The 21,301-nt window shown below is 41.4% G+C and overlaps 2 protein-coding genes across 2 annotated transcripts in view; one reads left to right on the top strand and one right to left on the bottom strand.

Annotated features, from left to right (window-relative positions):
- MUS81 (MUS81 structure-specific endonuclease subunit) overlaps nucleotides 1-21,301 on the top strand; it is a 491,008-nt gene that overhangs the window by 374,288 nt on the left and 95,419 nt on the right. Inside the window, 3 exon segments of the mRNA XM_053689244.1 lie at nucleotides 8,463-8,627; nucleotides 12,643-12,807; nucleotides 13,509-13,636. Coding sequence (XP_053545219.1) covers nucleotides 8,463-8,627; nucleotides 12,643-12,807; nucleotides 13,509-13,636 — 458 coding nt within the window.
- On the bottom strand, nucleotides 11,323-11,888 carry LOC128665822 (small nuclear ribonucleoprotein Sm D3). The gene has a single exon (XM_053720043.1). The coding sequence runs from the start codon at nucleotides 11,823-11,825 to the stop codon at nucleotides 11,445-11,447; it is 381 nt and encodes a 126-aa protein (XP_053576018.1). The 5' UTR covers nucleotides 11,826-11,888; the 3' UTR covers nucleotides 11,323-11,444.

The raw sequence follows: 21,301 nt of genomic DNA, 5'->3' as shown, positions 1-21,301 counted from the left end.
GATTCACCACATAACCGGAAAAGGAACTAAACTGGGCAAGAAGTTGAAGAATTACTGGAATAGATTGAGATGGCTTATCTACAAATATCAGAATATCATCTGCATAAAGAAGAGTTTTTAAACGGTAGGAGCCCTATCTATTCTTTTGCACAAGCGTCTGGCGGATGTCCCAGACATTCAGGCATTTTGTCAGGCTTTTGTTAGAATCAAGCCTGTGTTTAAACCTGTTGCTCCACCATGGAGTTTAAATTTGGTTCTTAAAGTTCTTCAGGGGGTTCCGTTTGAACCTCTTCATTCCATAGATATCAAACTTTTATCTTGGAAAGTTATTTTTTTGGTAGCTATTTCCTCGGCTCGTAGAGTTTCCGAGTTATCTGCCTTACAATGTGATTCTCCTTATCTGATCTTCCATGCAGATAAGGTAGTTCTGCGTACCAAACCTGGGTTTTTACCTAAGGTGGTATCTAATAAGAATATCAATCAAGAGATTGTTGTTCCGTCTTTGTGTCCTAATCCTTCTTCAAAGAAGGAACGTCTATTACACAATCTGGACGTGGTTCGTGCTTTAAAGTTTTACTTACAAGCTACTAAAGATTTTCGTCAAACATCTGCTTTGTTTGTTGTCTACTCTGGACAGAGGAGAGGTCAAAAGGCTTCGGCAACCTCTCTTTCTTTTTGGCTAAAAAGCATAATCCGCTTAGCCTATGAGACTGCTGGCCAGCAGCCTCCAGAAAGGATTACAGCTCATTCTACTAGAGCTGTGGCTTCCACATGGGCCTTTAAAAATGAGGCTTCTGTTGAACAGATTTGCAAGGCGGCGACTTGGTCTTCGCTTCATACTTTTTCAAAATTCTACAAATTTGATACTTTTGCTTCTTCGGAGGCTATTTTTGGGAGAAAGGTTTTACAGGCAGTGGTACCTTCCGTTTAAGTACCTGCCTTGTCCCTCCTTTCATCCGTGTACTTTAGCTTTGGTATTGGTATCCCACAAGTAATGGATGATCCGTGGACTGGATACACCTTACAAGAGAAAACATAATTTATGCTTACCTGATAAATTTATTTCTCTTGTGGTGTATCCAGTCCACGGCCCGCCCTGTCATTTTAAGGCAGGTATTTTTTAAATTTTAAACTACAGTCTCCACTGCACCCTATGGTTTCTCCTTTCTCTGTTTGTTTTCGGTCGAATAACTGGATATGGCAGTTAGGGGAGGAGCTATATAGACAGCTCTGCTGTGGGTGTCCTCTTGCAACTTCCTGTTGGGAATGAGAATATCCCACAAGTAATGGATGATCCGTGGACTGGATACACCACAAGAGAAATAAATTTATCAGGTAAGCATAAATTATGTTTTTCACAATGAAATTGCAGTTACTACAACCAAGACAAGGGAAGCAGCCTATACTTTTTTTAGTGATAAACTGTTGTGATACAGTTTTACCGGAACCGATATCTGCCCTTATAAGGGTGTCTCTCAAACTTTTACTTGTAGGCAGGCATAGGCATTTGGCCAAATTCCTCAACACCTGAGTTACATCCACTGAGAATGCCCCAATGTCTTTGTATTATTTTCAAAACCTGATTACTCTGTCTAGAGAATTCAGATACAAAGATCATCCTTTTGGAGTCTTTGCTAACTGACTTTTTAGGTTTCAACAAAGAGTCACGGTCCAATTGGGACACCATATTAATGGTGTTCGCAATTAAATCAGACGGGTATCCAAGCTGTAAAAATTTCTCCCCCATTTCAGACAGTCTAATGGGGACCCTAGATTCCTCAGTTACAATCCGTTTCACTCTAAGTAATTGACTTTTGGGTAGTGACCTGATCAAGGAAGGATGATGAGCACTGTCATAAACCAATAGGTTGTTTCTATCCGTCTCCTTCCTGAAAATATCGGTTTTAATATTATACCCATCCTTGATCACTGTCACATCCAAAAAATCAATAGAACATTCACTAAAAGTCAATGTAAATTTAATGTTGCTAGTTGAATTATTCAACTCAGCAACATACAGCTCAAGGGCTCCAACGTCGCCCAGCCAAACCCCAAAAATATCATCAATGTAGCACCACCAGGTGGCGCCACACTGACGAAATAGGGCACTTTCGAACACAAACTTCTACTCAAAGAGATTCATAAAAATGTTGGCATAATTATTGGCGACGTTGGAGCCCATTGCTGTACCCTGCAACTGTAAATAAAAAGAGTCCTCAAAGAGAAAATAATTATTATAGAGAATTAACTCCAATAATTGCAAGATAAACTCAACTTGTAATTGTGCATTTGAACCAGCAGTCAGCAAAAGCATGTTGGACAGCTCCCAAGCCACTCTCGTGAGTGATCAACGTATACAAACTTGCAACATCCAGACTGAAAAGAATAAATTTATCAGTCTGGAGTTGCAAGTTACTAAGCTTGACCAAAAAAATCATTGGTGTCCTTAATAAAACTGCTTGACTGCTCCACCAGTGGCCTCAGAACTCTATCCAAAAATATGGAAATGTTTGAAAAAATAGAGTTAGTCCTAGCAACAATGGGACGCCCTGGTGGAGCAGTCAAGGACTTGTGGATCTTAGGCAAAACATACAGCACTGGTGTAATTGGGTCAGTCACAGTTAAAAATTTAGCTGTCTTATCATCAATCAGACCATTATTTACTGCAAGTTTAACAATAGATTGGATTTTTTTTGTAATTTTACTGATAGGATTACCTGCAATCACCTTATACACACTCCCAGTATTTAACTGATGGTAAACCTCAGATTTATAATCTGCTTTATTTAATATAACTGTTGCTCCGCCCTTATCTGATTGCTTCAATATAACCTTGTCATTAGATTTAAGAGATTTAAGGGCTGATTGGTCTGCAGATGTAAAATTGACCAACCTAGGTTTAAACCTTGATTTATGTTGCCTGGTCTTAGATTGTAATTTATTCAAATCGGAAAGCACAAGTTGTTGGTAGGTCTCTATGCTATGGTCAGTGACCGCAGGGTAGAAAGAACTCTTATTAAACAACCCTAAATGTTTGATGCTCAAGGGGTTAACTTTATTGTCACCAACAATGCCAGACCCAACAGACACATTATTGCCTAAATTAACACCACTTTGTGTCACATTTTTATTCCTATTGTAGTGCCAAAATTTTAATTGAATGTTCCGAAAGAATCTATGTACATCTCTACTGAGGTTAAAGAAATTACAGTCTTTAAATGGGCAAAAAGAAAGTCCCTTTTGGAGGATTGTAGACTCTCTCCTATCAAGCGGACAGTCCGATATGTTAATCACTATGTCTTGTTGCGGGCTCTTGTCACTCTGCGTGAAACCGGCTTGCCCATCTTGGATATTACCTGGGTGCTCCTGTGGACCTCTGCGGTGTTTGCGGCCACGTCTCCTGGGCTGTCGTTGCCTTCCCCCTGAGAAAAATCCATGGAGGAATTGGAACTACTCCCTGATGCTGTATTATGGCGGTGCTGCTTCCTCCGTACACCGGAAGTGACGTGTCGCTCCTTCCCCATTGGATCGTATACCCAACCAGCTGTTTGGGGTGCCAGGATGGCTCAAGTACAGTGGTCCAGGGAGGAGTCTCTCCTTCCAATCAACATCCTAGAACTACGAGCAATCTACAATTCTCTGAAGGCTCTGCCTTTTCTGGGGTCGTCAGTTTTGTCAGATTCCTGACCGACAACATTACCTCGGTGGCTTACATCAACCATCAAGGGGGTACGAGGAGCTCCCTCGTGATGAGGGAGGTGTCTCAGATCCTGGAGTGGGCGGAATCCCATGGCTGCTCGTTCTCAGCAATTCATATTCCAGGTGTGGACAACTGGGAAGCGGACTTTCTCAGCAGACAGTCCTTCCATCTGGGGGAATGGTCTTTTCACCCGAGGTGTTTGCGAAGATTTGTCACAGATGAGGAACGCCGGAGATAGATCTCATGGCGTCCAGACTCGATTGCAAACTGCCTCGATACGGGTCGAGGTCCAGGGATCCCCAGTCAGAGCTGATAGATGCCTTAATGGTTCCTTGGGGATTCAGCCTAGCTTACATTTTTCCTCCGTTACCACTTCTACCTCGCATAGTGACAGGCATCAAACAGGAGCAGGCTTCGGCCATTCTGATTGCTCCTTTGTGGCCACGGAGGACATGGTTTGCGGATCTTGTGGGGATGTCATCCTCTCCGCCGTGGAGGTTACCCTGTCACAGGGATCTGCTGTCACAGGGTCCCTTTCAGCATCAAAATCTGGATTCTCTGAGGCTGACTGCGTGGAGATTGAACGCCTAGTCTTAGCCAAGAGAGGCTTTTCAGAAAGTGTGATTGATATTCTAATTCAGGCAAGGAAGCCAGTCACTCTTCGCATCTGCTATAAGGTGTGAAGGACTTACTTGTCCTGGTGTGAGAAGCATGGATATCCTTGGCATAAGGTGAAGGTATCCAGGATTCTGTCCTTTCTCCAAGATGGTTTGGAGAAGGGTCTTGCCGCTAGTTCCTTAAAAGGACAGATTTCTGCTTTATCAGTTTTGTTGCATAGGAGACTCGCTGAGCTCCCTGATATTTAATCTTTTGTTCAGGCTCTGTCTAGAATCAGCCTGTCTTTAGACAGTCAGCTCCGCCTTGGAGCTTAAACTTAGTGCTTAAGGTTTTGCAGAGGGTTCCGTTTGAACCTATGCGTTCCATAGACATTAAGATTCTGTCCTGGAAGGTTCTCTTCCTGTTGGCTATTGCATCGGCACGCAGAGTATCTGAATTAGCTGCCTTGCAATGTGATCCTCCTTATCTGGTGTTTAATGCGGATAAGACTGAACTTCGCACTGGGTTGGGGTTTCTCCCCAAGGTGGTGTTTAACTGTAACATCAATCAGGAAATAGTTGTTCCTTCTTTGTGTCCTAACCCTTCTACTTCAAAGGAGGGGTAACTTCATAACCTGGATGTGGCTCATGCCTTGAAGTTCTATCTTCAGGCTACAAAGTCTACATCTCTTTTTGTGGTGTATTCTGGGAAAAGCAAGGGGCAAAGGGCCTCTGCTACTCCTTTGTCTTTTTGGTTGAGGAGCCTGATTCGCTTGGCTTATGAGACAGCGGGACATAAGCCTCCTCAGAGGATTACGGCTCATTCAACTAGAGCTGTGGCTTTGTCTTGGGCCTTCAAGAATGAGGCCTCTATGGAGCAAATTTGTAAGGCGGCTACCTGGTCCTCCTTACACACTTTTACAAAGTTTTACAAATTTGATGTTTTTGCTTCTGCGGAACCTGTTTTTGGGAGAAAGGTTTTGCAGGCTGGGGTGCCCTCAGATTAAGCAATGCCTTTTACCCTCCCGGTTTCATTCAGTGTCCTCTAGAGCCTGGTTTCTCAACAGCCGGGCCGTGGCCCAGTACCGGGCCGTGATAGCCCTGCTGGTGGGCCTCGGCCTGTCATGACCCCACTGCACACTCTTACCCCACTGCACACCAAGGGCAGACTGATACCAATCAAGGTCCCAGGAACACTGTCTCACACTGACCAAAATGTATTAAATTTTATGCAAATGAACATGGTAGCCTCCCTTCCCTGCCCCCAACAGGCCCCTCAACCTCCAGAGCCAGGACCCCCAACATTAAGGTCCAGAGAAAGGGTACCCAACCTCCAGGGCCAGACCCCACACTCCATGGCCCTCACAGCGACCGACCCCCGCCAGGGCCCCTCTAAACCCACACTTTTTTTGCTTAGTTACTGATAGGGCAACTGAAAACTCCAGCTTCAGGAATGCACCAGGATCCGTGGAGATGCCATTTGTGGGCCCCCCATATTGCTGGTCCCTCGGCCCAGGTCCTATTTGCCTGGCTGATCAGCCCGTCCCTGCTGCTCATATATAAACTACCGGGCCCTGGACATGTCTAGCTAAAATTTACCGGGCCTTGAGGTCACTTTGGTTGAGAACCACTGCTCTAGAGCTTGGGTATATGTTCCCAATAGTAATGAATGAAGCCGTGGACTCTCCTTCCCTTTAGATGGAAAACATAAATTATGCTTACCTGATAATTCCATTTCTATCGAGGGGAGCAGAGTCCACGGCTCCCCCCGTATCTCCGTTGGGCGGCCCTAAATTTATTCATCTTCTGGCACCTTTTTTACCCTGATATTTCTCCTACTGTTCCTAGTTCCCTCTGCAGAATGACTGGGGAATGAGGGAAGTGGGGAGGTATTTAAGCCTTTGGCTGGGGGGTGTCTTTGCCTCCTCCTGGTGGCCAGGTTCTTTATTCCCAATAGTAATGAATGAAGCCGTGGACTCTCCTCCCCTCAATGGAAATGAAATTATTAGGTAAGCATAATTTATGTTTTTTTGCTACCACGTTAGATTTTGCTACCGGGGAAAAGGAACTTGTAACTCTGACTTTAGAGTGTCTAGAGAGGATGATACAATAATGGCTACAAATTGATGACATGAGAAAAGGGACTAGAGTAAATGACAAAGTTAGTGAGTGACCTGAGGGAAGCAGAAGGTGTGACATTTCGCTGGTCCAAGAGCCCCCCTCCCCCACCAAGGTCAGTTGAGCTGAGCGCGCACAGGTGCAGTTGGCATGTATCAAGAAAAAGTGGAATGCGAGGAGAAAACATCCTCTCTGTTAGATTTTGCTACTGATGATAATGCGCATGAAGAAACTATGTCAGCGCATTCCACAGATGTTTTAGGATCTTCTGTGGCAAAATCTGGGTTTAAAAAAATGATAGAACACCAACCAATAAAAGAAAGTCCACTGCAATGATTCTGCTTTCCCGTATGCAGTACTACCGGTAGTAGACGTAGCCAGTATGAGGGATCATAACACATTTCATGTCAAGTAACTGCTTTGTTAGAGGGTTTCACAGAAATAGGGTTAATACTATTTTGGTCCCACAGAGAGTGTTTCTTTTAGTAGGATATTATAAAGCCTTACAAAGCAATAGGAGGACATTTTTCCTCACACTTTGGAAAGTAAAAAAAAAGTAAATAAATTTCCTTCCTCCAAACTCTAAATTATATCACCATAACCTTTGTGTATTTTTGTTTTTACACTTGAAACTAAAAAGCAAGTCTGACTAGACAAAACAACATTTTCTTTCTATAAAATAATTAAGCTGTTGGCATAAAACTCCTAATCCTTCTCTGATGGAGGGATTGTATAAATCAACACCAGGTCTAAGAGGTTCAAAAAAACATCAAATCAAGAGTCCTAAGAAAGAAAAAACCTTGGTTTATTGGGTGTGTTGTGTGACCACTGGAAACAAGTGTTGTTCATCCAAAGGTGTGACAGACTTTTCCTCCAAGAAATTACATTTGGCAAACATTATTCTTAGATTAAGAAAATAACGAGGAATACATTAAAGGAACATTACATAATTAATATATGCACAATAAAAAGACAATGAAATAACTGAATTTCAAATGAGTAGTATATTTTTTTGACACATTTCAAACTTTTCTTCCATTTCCTTTGCCCCTGTATCAGGTGACAGTCTTCAGCCAATGACAGACTGATATACGTATACACTGTAAATTCTTGCATATGCTTAATAGGAGCTGGTGCCTCAGAAAGTGTGCATATAAATACTGTGCACAATTGGACAATGGAAGTTAATTGCATGCTTTATCTGAATCATGAAAATTTAATTTTGACTTGTGTCTTTTTAAGCATGAAGCCTTCCTAAGCCTAATAAACCATGGTTTCTTAGAAGAGACAGACATCCAAAAGGATTTACAATTTTTAAATATTTCTTACACGTTTGGCTTTAAATAAAACCAGATTTGTTTTTTTTCTAAGTAAACAAAAAATGATGGATTGCAGATTAGACGAGATTATAGGAAATATCAATACACAAATGCTTAGAACTATTAGCTGCCCAAACTTTTATCGAGCAGCAAAGTTGTGAGTCTTAGCATCCAAATGTAATATATTCATAAATGCAGAGTAGCTAAATAATATAGCCAAGAAAATAAGGGCTAGTTTTTTCAGAATCTGATAGGGGAAGTCTGATGGTTTGGATTTCTGGAGGATTCCAGACAAAAATTCAAAATTTAGATCACAATATTGTTTTATAAAAGTTATCTTGGCATGTCTATTCATGGGATCATATAAGGAGGAATCATTCTTTAAAGTAATTGTAGAATACTCATGTTAAGGGAGAGCTTTACACCTAAGTATAGAATCATCAGGAGGAAGGAGACAATAAATTTGAGGGACAATTAAATAGATTGGTTTCATATCAGTGTTTTGTATTGCGTAGGCACCGTTCAGTGTTGGATGGCATTGGGGTTACTATAAAGTTATATATAACATCATGCTGTGCCAGATAGCCCCATTGTTTTGGGTTTTAAACCATTTTAACTCTTTCTCCATACGGTGATATTTCACAGCGCTTCACTCTAAATCTAAATGTAGGATGTAGTTGTGTATATTACATTTGGTTATTCAGGCCTTATGGCACTTTGTACACATAGGTATTCACTGACAGAGAAAGGGCTTGAGCTGGCGCAGAGGTTGGCGGCAGCAGAGGAGGTTCCAGGGAGCAAAACTGCTGATGCCAGACAAGGATTTTCCACAGAAGAAGAAGAATATGAAGAGGTAGAAATAATAGACAATGGAAAGATCACGTCAACTATACAGTAAGTAGAACTATATGCAACACTCTTCCTGGTACTATAAAGCTCTGCTTCATATGACCATATAATTCCTTGCGTATTTCCTGTCGTTACAATTGCTCACTCCCCCAATTACGCCATTTAACCTCTCTGTATATGTATTACCCCATATAGCTGCTCCCTATAACTCCTCCTATTGCACCATATAACCGCTCCCTATAACTCCTCCTATTGCACCATATAACTGCTCCCTATAACTCCTCCTATTGCACCATATAACTGCTCCCTATAACTCCTCCTATTGTACCATATAACTGCTCCCTATAACTCCTCTTATTGCACCATATAACTGCTCCCTATAACTCCTCCTATTACACCATATAGCTGCTCCCTATAACTCCTCCTATTGCACCATATAACTGCTCCCTATAACTCCTCCTATTGCACTGTATAACTGCTCCCTATAACTCCTCCTATTGCACCATATAACTACTCCCTATTACTCCTCCTATTGTACAATATAACCGTTCCCTATAACTCCTCCTATTGCACCATTTTACCGCTCCTTATAACTCCTCCTATTGCACCATATAACTTCTCCTTATAACTCCTCATATTGCACCATATAACTGCTCCCTATAACTCCTCCTATTGCACCATATAACTCCTCCTATTGAACCATATAACCGCTCCATATAACTCCTCCTATTGCACCATATAACCGCTCCCTATAACTCTTCCTATTGCAGCATATAACCGCTCCCTATCAACTCCGCCTATTGCACCATATAACTACTCCCATTGTACCATATAACTGCTCCCTATAACTCCTCCTATTGTACCATATAACTGCTCCCTATAACTCCTATTGTACCATATAACTGCTCCCTATAACTCCTTCTATTGCACCATATAACCGCTTTCTATAACTCCTCCTATTGCACCATGTAACCGCTCCCTATAACTCTTCCTATTGCACCATATAACCGCTCCCTATAACTCCGCCTGTTGCACCGTATAACCACTCCCTATAACTCCTCCTATTGCACCATATAACTGCTCCCTATAACTCCTCCTATTGCACCATATAACCGCTCCCTATAACTCCTCCTATTGCACCATATAACCGCTCCCTATAACTCCTCCTATTGCACCAAATAACCGCTCCCTATAACTACTTCTATTGCACTATATAACCGCTTTCTATAACTCCTCCTATTGCACCATATATAGTTGTATGCAAAAGTTTAGGCACCCCTGACAATTTCCATGATTTTCATTTATAAATAATTGGGTGTTTGGATCAGCAATTTCATTATGATCTATCAAATAGCTGAAAGACACAGTAATATTTCAATAGTGAAATGAGGTTTATTGGATTAACAGAAAATGTTCAATATGCATCAACACGAAATTAGACAGGTGCATAAATTTGGGCACCCCAACAGAAATATTGCATCAATATTTAGTAGAGCCTCCTTTAGCAGAAATAACAGCCTCAAGACGCTTCCTATAGCCTGTAATGAGTGTCTGGATTCTGGATGAAGGTATTTTGGACCATTCCATCTTGCAAAACATCTCCAGTTCAGTTAGGTTTGCTTGATGCCGAGCATGGACAGCCCGCTTCAAATTACCCCACAGATTTTCAATGATATTCAGGTCTGAGGACTGGGATGGCCATTCCAGAACATTGTGCTTGTTCCTCTGCATAAAAGCCAGAGTAGATTTTTAGCAGTGTTTTGGGTTGTTGTCTTGTTGAAATATCCAGCCCCGGCATAACTTCAACTTTGTGACTGATTCCTCAACATTATTGTCAAGTATCTGCTGATATTGAGTGGAATCCATGCAACCCTCAACTTTAACAAGATTCCCAGTACCGGCACTGGCCACACAGCCCCACAGCATGATGAAACATCCACCAAATTTTACTGTGGGTAGCAAGTGTTTGTCTTGGAACGCTGTGTTCTTTTGCCGCCATGCATAACGCCCCATATTATGACCAAATAACTCAATCTTTGTTTTATCAGTCCACAGCACCTTCTAATAAAATGAAGCTGGCTTGTCCAAATGTGCGTTTGCATAGCTCAAGCGACTGTTTGTGGCCTGTGTGCAGAAAAGGCTTCTGCCGCATCACTCTCCCGTACAGTTTCTCTTTGTGCAAAGTGCGCTGAATTGTTGAATGATGCACAGTGACACCATCTGCAGCAAGATGATGTTGTAGGTCTTTGGAGGTGGTCTGTGGGCTGTTTTTGACCGTTCTTACCATCCTTTGCCTTTGCGTCTCCGATATTTTTTTTTTTTTTTTTTTTATGTTGCACAGTTCTGTTTAGATTTTATTTTTATTAAACAAATTAGTCTCAAAATGTTCATTTTGGTCTAATGTAAAATAGCCTGTTTTAAACTCTTTACTATTTTCTAGTTCTACACACTCCAGTACAAGTGTGTAACCAACAGTCTGTTCTCGTATGCCATATACTCTACATTGCCTGACTATAAAACGGAGATGTGACTCGTCTGAAGTATACGTTAAGTTACAAATTGAGCCTTATTAAACACTTGTAAGAAAGCATGAACCTTTTGATGCAATTTATGAGTTAATGTAAAATATATAAGTAATTTTTATATTAAACAGTCATGTTAGTTACAGTATACATATGTGCATTTTCATAACTAAGTATTAACCCAAGGTATATTTGGCATCAATTAAACAGCAAATAAGTAACGTTTAAAAATCAGTAAGGAACAGTTTTATTAAACAAAAAAAAAATATATACATAAGGAAATTCACCAGAGTAGTAGGCCAAAGAACAGTACTAAAAAAAAAATGCAAAGAAATCCTGGTTATCGCCGTTTTTGGAAAATATTTCCACGTCCCATTCCACGTCCTCTGCCTCTTGCTGCCACTTGGGCTTTGAGGATAGCAGCTTTCCCTCTGCCAGCACCCGAACCCTGATTTTTATTCTTCATACTCTTTAACATAGGGGCATTCTTTAACATGTCTGGAAGAATGAGGAATCTTATTTTGCTGCCTCTGATGTACACCTGCTCCAGCTGTGCCACTCTGCCATCCCTGTATGTTACTGTAATGTTTGACATTTGACAATTCATGTTATCCTCGGCTTCAATTAACTTGCCCCTGTACACTTCTCCTGTGTTTGTTTCGCATGTGACTACGTGTCCTTCTGCTTCATGCAGGACTTTGATGGGCACTCCAATAGACATTTTGGCAGACAAGAATAAAACTAGCGTGACTCCCGCTCCGCGTTGTAATGGCGTTCTACTCTGTGTACCCGTCTCCGATATTTTACTTAACAAGAACTGTGCCTGTGGTCTTCCATTTCTTCACTATGTTCCTCACAGTGGACACTGACAGCTTAAATCTCTGCTATAGCTTTTGTAGCCTTCACCTAAACCATATGTTGAATAATCTTTGTTTTCAGGTCATTTGAGAGTTGTTTTGAGGCCCCCATGTTGCCACTCTTCAGAGGAGAGTCAAAGAGAACAACAACTTGCAATTGGCCACCTTAAATACCTTTTCTCATGATTGGATGCACCTGTCTATGAAGTTCAAGGCTTAATGGGCTCACCAAACCAATTGTGTGTTCCAATTAATCAGTGCTAGATAGTTACTGGTATTCAAATCAACAAAATGACAAGGGTGCCCAAATTTATGCACCTGTCTAATTTTGTTTTGATGCATATTGCACATTGTCTGTTAATCCAATAAACCTCATTTCACTACTGAAATATTACTGTGTCCTTCAGTTATTTGATAGATCAAAATGAAATTGCTGATCCAAACACCCAATTATTTATAAATGAAAATCATGGAAATTGTCAGGGGTGCCTAAATCTTTGCATAAAACTGTCACTGCTCCCTATAACTCCTCCTATTGCACCATATAACTCCTCCTATTGCACCATATAACTCCTCCTATTGCACTATATTATCACTCTTTATTACCTTTTACCTGTATTTCTTGTTAACAAATGTTATTAGCAGTTTATACTGAGACGCTGCCTGGTATTTACCTCACAGGTTACAAACCCTCCATTTACCACCCCAGAGTATTTCCTCAGTAAATGTCGTAAGACAGGCGGAAACAAACACAGCTATCGGTTCTTATCACCACGTACCAGATTTCACGTTGCGTCCTGGTCAGTTCAGTATCTTGCTTTGTGTGGATTTCATCGAGACCACAGGGTAAGATAATATGCATCATTACACGTATAATGCATGTGCATCATTAGACGTCCGTAAAATGCGTGTCCATAATTAGCTGTTATTCCGTTGTAAGTGCCAGTATTGTGATGGGGGAAGTGTCTAGGAGCAACGACAGCCCAGCCACGAAGTGCTAGACCAGGCAAACTCCCAGGGTGTAGCTGCGGAGTGCGGTAGTGCCATCTTCTGTCTCCTCACTCACTACTCACACTGCCTCTGGGGGCAACATCAGTTCAAGAACTACTCATCAGGAGCTTCATGAAATGGGTTTCCATGGCCAAGTAGTTGTGCACAAGCCTTACATCAGCATGCACAGTGCTGAGTAGTTGTGCACAAGCCTTACATTAGCATGCATAGTGCCAAGTGCCGAGTAGTTTTACACAAGCCTCACATAGACATGCACAATGCCTCCCCCAATGTGTTCAGCTAGCTCCCAGTACTGCATTGCTGCTTCTTCAACAAAGGATACTAAGAGAACAAAACACATTTCAGAGCAGAAGTAAATTGGAAAGTTGTTTAAAATATGTTTTAATTGAATTATGAAAGAAAAAGTTTGAGTTTCATATCCCTTTAAGTATGGTTTAGTTTGGCACCGTGAAATCATGTGTTTGCTTCCAATATTCAAGCAAGCGTGTAGAAAAAAATCTGATTGCTAATAGGCCACTTTGTTTTCCCATCTGTAGAGGCTTAGCCCATAAGAAGCAGGAGCTGGTTTCAGAACTGAAGAGGAATGGAGTTCATTTTGATGTACGTAAGCTACACATAGGAGATTTTCTATGGATAGCGCAGGAGAAGGTCCAGCCTCTGCCAGGTAGGTCCTAAACTCGTAGCTGATCTCTTTAGTCAAATACAGGAAACATCATAAAACAGGAATATTCACCAAAAATGTGTGCGTACCCTGGGAAATATTTTTATGCCTCCTGTGTCATTAACACAGATGAAATATCTAAACACAGTGGCAACACTAAAGGATATCAGAAAGAGAAAGGAGATGGCCCATAATCCCAAAAGATTAAATCCACTTCTCAAATATCTCCTGAAACAACATTAAACAAAAAAGGGAGCCAAATTGTGTATCAAGTGTCCAAAATCAAATATTCTGATATCCAAATGGAGTTATACTCACAGATTTCAAACACCTCTGAGGGTGAATACTCACATGATGGGACCTCTGAGTTCTCTATTTAACTTGCTCCGTACGTCTCCAATCATTTGGTGCAAATATGAACCTCCACGATTGTATTGGCATAATCTCCCTAAAAAGGGCAAAAAAGCATATTCGGTAACCTAGGTTTCTTTCATATGGGTGGTGAGAGTTTATGATCCATTACTCCTGGGAATTACCTTTGTTTACCACTAGGAGGAGTCAAAGATCCCCAAAGCCCAAGAGCTCTATAAAACCCCTCCCACTGGAGATGGTTAAAGATTGAAGATATGCATTTGATTCTACAGAGAGAGGGGTTTCAGTCTATGTTGAGGCCCATTTTCCTATCAGAGTACTTGTCACAGACCTTCCATAATTGGTTGCAGGGACTTGTCTTTTGCCTTTTTCTATGGATCTACAATTTCCCATCAGAGTACTTGTCACAGACCTTCCATAATTGGTCGCAGGGACTTGTCTTTTGCCTTTTTCTATGGATCTACAATATACTCCTGTTCCATAACAGGATATGTTTGAGTACTGGCTTGGCGTTCTACTGGTTTACTGGTAGATGTGTGTCTGTTAGTAAGTATCATATTTTTATCTATATGATACTCTAGAGCCCTATGTGGGTATTTGTTATATTTTGATTTATGTATACAGCCCTTGGGACAGAATCAATATATTATTACCCTTTTTTTAGTTTTTTTTTTTTTTTTTGGCGCTCTTTAGATTTTGGGTGCACTTAGTTAATTTCATTTTCTTTCCTATGACATGGAGAATCCACAACGTCATTCCAAATACTAGTGGGATATTCAACTCCTGGCCAGCAGGAGGAGGCAAAGAGCACCCAGCAAAGCTTTTAAGTGTAACTTCCCTTACCCATAATCCCCAGTCATTCTCTTTGTGTTTGTCAATGGAGGATGTGCGAAGTTGGTGTCTAAAGATATGTAATCCTTTTATGGGTACTTTTCCCTGCAAGCAAGGATTGGTTTCTAGCTGTGTCCACGTCAGTCTCTTTAGTAAGAGTAGTGCTGGTGGCTTTTAGTAGTTAAAAGGCAGTGAGGAAGTCTTTGCTTTACTTTTAACACTTTGCTATCCCTTTGTAGAAATCCAGCGTTGGTTACTCTGTTCTTTATTTTCCTACAGGTCTATGTCAGGGAGTGAAGTACCTGCCACACCTAAGGATCAGCATCTATCATGCAGTTGGATCTAAGGTAAGTGCCTTTGCCTTCTAGGTACAGAAGGACAGCAGCACTTAAGAGGTTAATCCTCATTTTCAGATCCTTTCTGGGACATAAAACTCCTTACCAGTTAAGGATTCATATTGGGGACAATATATTTGGCACTTCCAATACAGTATGGCACTTTTTATTCAGTATGAGACTTAGGCACACTTGGCTTAGGGATGTAAGGGGTTAATGGTAAAGGATATCCTTTATTATATAACCTGTCTCTCTTTATTACTTCTATGTTTAGAAGTTATTGTTTTATTGCTCTGGAGAGCTTATATGACTCTGTGTTTAAAATGGAAAAGCCGTTCTCTCTTGTAAGGTGTATCCAGTCCACGGATCATCCATTACTTGTGGGATATTCTCATTCCCAACAGGAAGTTGCAAGAGGACACCCACAGCAGAGCTGTCTATATAGCTCCTCCCCTAACTGTCATATCCAGTCATTCTCTTGCAACTCTCAACAAAAATGGAGGTAGTAAGAGAGAAGTGGTGAAATGTAGCTGTTATTTTGCTTCAATCAAAAGTTTATTATTTTTAAATGGTACCGGAGTTGTACTATTTTATTCCAGGCAGAAAAATAGAAGAATCTGCCTGTGATTTCTATGATCTTAGCAGGTTGTAACTAAGATCCATTGCTGTTCTCACACATGACTGAAGAGAGAGATAACTTCAGCGGGGGAATGGCGTGCAGGTTATCCTGCTATGAGGTATGTGCAGTTAAGATTTTTCTAGAAGATGTGAATGCTAGAAAATGCTGCTGATGCCAAATGTATGTAAGGTAAGCCTGAATACAGTGATTTAATAGCGACTGGTATCATGCTTACTTTCTGAGGTAATACTCTTTTATATTTACAATATAAAACGTTTGCTGGCATGTTTAAACGTTTTTATATATACTTTGGTGATAAAACTTTATTGGGGCCTAGTTTTTTCCACATGGCTGGCTTAAATTTGCCTAGAAACAGTTTCCTGAGGCTTTCCACTGTGTTACTATGAGTGGGAGGGGCCTAATTTAGCGCTTTTTTTGCGCAGTAACTTTTACAGACTGAGACATCGAGCTTCCTCAAGGAGTCCCCTGAATGCTATAGGACATCTCTAAAGGGCTCTTAGGCTTTCCAAAATCGTTTGTTAGGGAAGGTAGGCCCACAGCAAGGCTGTTAAAGTTTGGTGTGACTGTTAAAAAACGTCTATATTGTTCTTTTGATCCGTTTTTTGAACTAAGGGGTTAATCATCCATTTGCAAGTGGGTGCAATGCTCTGTTAGCTTATTATACACACTGTAAAAATTTCGTTTGATTTACTGCCTTTTTTCACTGTTTTTCAATTTCTGACAAAATTTGTTTCTCTTAAAGGCACAGTACCGTTTCTTATATTTGCTTGTCTCATTGCTAGTCTGTACAAACATGTCTGACATAGAGGAAACTCCTTGTTCATTATGTTTAAAAGCCATTGTGGAACCCCCTCTTAGAATGTGTACCAAATGTACTGATTTCACTTTAAGCAATAAAGATCATATTCTGTCTTTAAAAATTTATCACCAGAGGAATCTGACGAGGGGGAAGTTATGCCGACTAACTCTCCCCACGTGTCAGATCCTTTGACTCCCGCTCAAGGGACTCACGCTCAAATGGCGCCCATAGCGTTTACTTTACAAGACATGGCGGCAGTCATGGATAATACACTGTCAGCAGTATTAGCCAGACTACCTGAATTTAGAGGAAAGCGAGATAGCTCTGGAGTTAGAAGAAATACAGAGCATACTGACGCTTTAAGAGCTATGTCTGATACTGCCTCACAATATGCAGAAGCTGAAGGAGAGCTTCTTACTGTGGGTGATGTTTCTGACTCAGGGAAGATGATGCAAACTGATTCTGATATCTCTACATTTAAATTTAAGCTTGAACACCTCCGCGTGTTACTCAGGGAGGTTTTAGCTGTTCTGAATGACTGTGATACAATTGCAGTGCCAGAGAAATTGTATAGACTGGATAAATACTATGCAGTGCTGGTGTGCACTGATGTTTTTCCAATACCTAAAAAAAAAAAAAGGTTTACAGAAATTATTACTAAGGAATGGGATAGACCAGGTGTGTCGTTCTCTCCCCCTCCTATTTTTAGAAAAATGTTTCCAATAGACGCCACCACACGGGACTTATGGCAAACAGTTCCTAAGGTGGAGGGAGCAGTTTCTACTCTAGCAAAGCGTACTACTATCCCTGTCGAGGACAGTTGTGCTTTCTTAGATCCAATGGATAAAAAGTTAGAGGGTTACCTTAAGAAAATGTTTATTCAACAAGGTTTTATCCTACAGCCCCTTGCATGCATTGCTCCTGTCACTGCTGCTGCGGCATTCTGGTTTGAGTCTCTGGAAGAAGCTTTACAGGTAGCGAATCCATTGGATGACATACTTGACAAGCTTAGAGCACTTAAGCTAGCCAATTCTTTTGTTTCTGATGCCATTGTTCATTTGACTAAACTAACGGCTAAGAATTCTGGTTTTGCTATCCAGGCGCGCAGAGCGCTATGGCTTAAATCATGGTCAGCTGACGTTACTTCAAAGTCTAAGCTGCTTAACATTCCCTTCAAGGGGCAGACCCTATTCGGGCCTGGTTTGAAGGAGATTATTGCTGATATCACTGGAGGAAAAGGTCATGCCCTTCCTCAGGATAGGTCCAAATCAAGGGCCAAACAGTCTAATTTTCGTGCCTTTCGAAACTTCAAGGCAAGTGCGGCATCAACTTCATCTAATGCAAAACAAGAGGGAACTTTTGCTCAGTCCAAGACGGTCTGGAGACCTAACCAGACCTGGAACAAGGGTAAGCAGCCCAAAAAGCCTGCTGCTGCCTCTAAGACAGCATGAAGGAACGGCCCCCTATCCGGTAACGGATCTAGTAGGGGGCAGACTTTCGCTCTTCGCCCAGGCGTGGGCAAGAGATGTCCAGGATCCCTGGGCGTTGGAAATTATATCCCAGGGATATTTTCTGGACTTCAAGGCTTCCCCCCCAAAAGGGAGATTTCGCCTTTCACAATTATCTGCAAACCAGATAAAGAGAGAGGCATTCTTACACTGTGTACAAGACCTCCTAGTTATGGGAGTGATCCATCCAGTTCCAAAGGAGGAACAGGGACAGGGATTTTACTCAAATCTGTTTGTAGTTCCCAAAAAAGAGGGAACCTTCAGACCAATTTTGGATCCAAAGATCTTAAACAAATTCCTCAGAGTTCCATCATTCAAGATGGAGACTATTCATACCATCCTACCTATGATCCAGGAGGGTCAATACATGACTACAGTGGATTTAAAGGATGCTTATCTTCACATTCCGATACACAAAGATCATCATCGGTTTCTCAGGTTTGCCTTCCTAGACGGGCATTACCAGTTTGTAGCTCTTCCCTTTGGGTTAGCTACAGCCCCAAGAATTTTTACGAAGGTTCTGGGGTCGCTTCTGGCGGTCCTAAGGCCGCGGGGCATAGCAGTGGCCCCTTATTTAGACGACATCCTGATTCAGGCGTCAAACTTCCAAATTGCCAAGTCTCATACGGACATAGTGTTGGCATTTCTGAGGTCGCATGGATGGAAGGTGAACGAGGAAAAGAGTTCTCTATATCCCCTTACAAGAGTTTCCTTCCTAGGGACTCTGATAGATTCTGTAGAAATGAAAATTTACCTGACGGAGTCCAGGTTATCAAAACTTCTAAATTCCTGCCGTGTTCTTTATTCCATTCCTCGCCCTTCGGTGGCTCAGTGCATGGAAGTAATCGGCTTAATGGTAGCGGCAATGGACATAGTGCCGTTTGCACGCCTACATCTCCGACCGCTGCAACTCTGCATGCTCAGTCAGTGGAATGGGGATTACACAGATTTGTCCCCTCTACTAAATCTGGATCAAGAGACCAGGGATTCTCTTCTCTGGTGGCTATCTCGGGTCCATCTGTCCAAAGGTATTGGTAATCTATATTCTTAAATGCGCATGCAATTTATTTTATTTTGGGGAGACCAAGCCAATGATCAAAGATAGAATAAGAGAACACCTATTATGTATTGAAAAGGGGGTAGTAGACACCAATCTATATAGGCACTTTAAATCTGTACACAATGGTAATACTAAAGATCTAAAGTATTGGGGAATACTACAAGTTAAGCAGAATTGGAGGGGGGGAAATATAGAAAAATTTCTGAAAATAAAAGAGGCAGAATTGTTTTACAGACACAATACCTTGTTCCCTGCCGGTCTAAATTCTGAACTAGACATTTCTCCATTTTTATTTGACTAATAACAGCTATTTATAACTTATTGCACAATATTGCACTTTACTACACGAGACATATGGTATTAACTCAGACCCACAGTATAACTACTATGTCTTTTGAATACTCATTTAGTCTTTTTAATAAATCTTTTTAATAAATGTTTCTAATAGATATTTTTAATATAAAGAGTTTAAAAGTTGTTAAAAAGATACAACATTAGTTTTAAGGACCACTTTTAAGAAACCTAGGAATAGAAACAATTTTTGTAACAATATGAAGTGATTGCATATATTAAGTTGCCTAGGTTATATAGTAACTTGCCAATACCATCTTAAATATTAAGACCGCCTTAGGTAATACTCCCAGGTGATTCATAACCAATGAGAAGCAAGCTATACCTTTAAATAAGGATACACCTGTTGCAGATTATTCATCTTGAGAAAGCCCTGCAGAGGGAGAAACGCGTTGATGTACTGCAACTGTTACTGATACTTATTATATGTAGCTGGAGCTACCACAGTGTTCATTGAGGATTGTGCAATACCGCTAATATAATTAGCCATTGAAAAACTTGCAACCATCTCTCTGAACTTTCTATCGGATAATCAGGCTTACCTACAACTCTAATTTCTGTACCTTGCGTGCTAGTTAGCACTAAGAGCAGGTATTATTCATCGGATGATTGCTACATTATAGCTGAAAGATTCACCACTGTCGCTGACGGCTGGTCCCAAATTTGGACCAATCGGAGAGCCCTCCTGGGACAGTGCCTACATAAGTGATGTCATCATGCAAACGGCTGTAACTTACTCACAGAGGATATCGAGTGGATAAAGTTTGGGGTAAGCCCTTGTTTGCTAGCAAACCAACACCTACTTAAGGATATTTAAAGTGTACACTGGACTGTTTTATATCTATGCCACCTATATGGCGGCAACCTAAGAACTTTTATTTACGGAGACGTCCGTTTTTATAGATATCTATTGTGCAATAAATTTATGTCAGATTTTAGAAAACGCAATTGTCCATGTCATATTTTTGAATAAGTGTATAGTCTCTTTTCCTATCACCTTTAGCTGTAGCGCTCCTGATACATACATTTTTCTGGTTATGACCTTTCGCAGGCCAGATTGGACAATTGTAACGACAGATGCCAGCCTTCTAGGTTGGGGTGCAGTCTGGAACTCCCTGAAGGCTTAGGGATCGTGGACTCAGGAGGAGTCACTCCTTCCAATAAACATTCTGGAGCTAAGAGCGATATTCAATGCTCTTCAGACTTGGCCTCAGCTAGCGACAATGAGGTTCGTCAGATTTCAGTCGGACAACATCACGACTGTGGCTTACATCAACCATCAAGGGGGAACAAAGAGTTCCCTAGCGATGTTAGAAGTCTCAAAGATAATTTGCTGGGCAGAGATTCACTCTTGCCACCTATCAGCTATCCATATCCCAGGTGTAGAGAACTGGGAGGCGGATTTTCTAAGTCGACAGACTTTTCATCCGGGGGAGTGGGAACTCCATCCGGAGGTGTTTGCACAATTGGTTCATCGTTGGGGCAAACCAGAACTGGATCTCATGGCGTCTCGCCAGAACGCCAAGCTTCCTTGTTACGGATCCAGGTCCAGGGACCCCAAGGCAACGCTGATAGATGCTCTAGCAGCGCCTTGGTCCTTCAACCTGGCTTATGTGTTTCCACCGTTTCCTCTGCTCCCTCGTCTGATTGCCAAGATCAAGCAGGAGAGAGCATCAGTGATCTTGATAGCGCCTGCGTGGCCACGCAGGACTTGGTATGCAGATCTAGTGGACATGTCATCTTTTCCACCATGGATGGATTCAATTTTAAGA

Source organism: Bombina bombina, chromosome 7, assembly GCF_027579735.1.
Source record: "Bombina bombina isolate aBomBom1 chromosome 7, aBomBom1.pri, whole genome shotgun sequence".
NCBI classification, from domain to species: Eukaryota; Metazoa; Chordata; class Amphibia; order Anura; family Bombinatoridae; genus Bombina; species Bombina bombina.
The sequence above is the reverse complement of the archived record's forward strand: the minus strand, read 5'-3'. Positions and strand labels throughout refer to the sequence as shown.

What these genes read in the sequence shown, in the direction of transcription:
- LOC128665822 (XM_053720043.1), bottom strand. Translation starts at nt 11,825, where the DNA reads ATGTCTATTGGAGTGCCCATCAAAGTCCTGCATGAAGCAGAAGGACAC.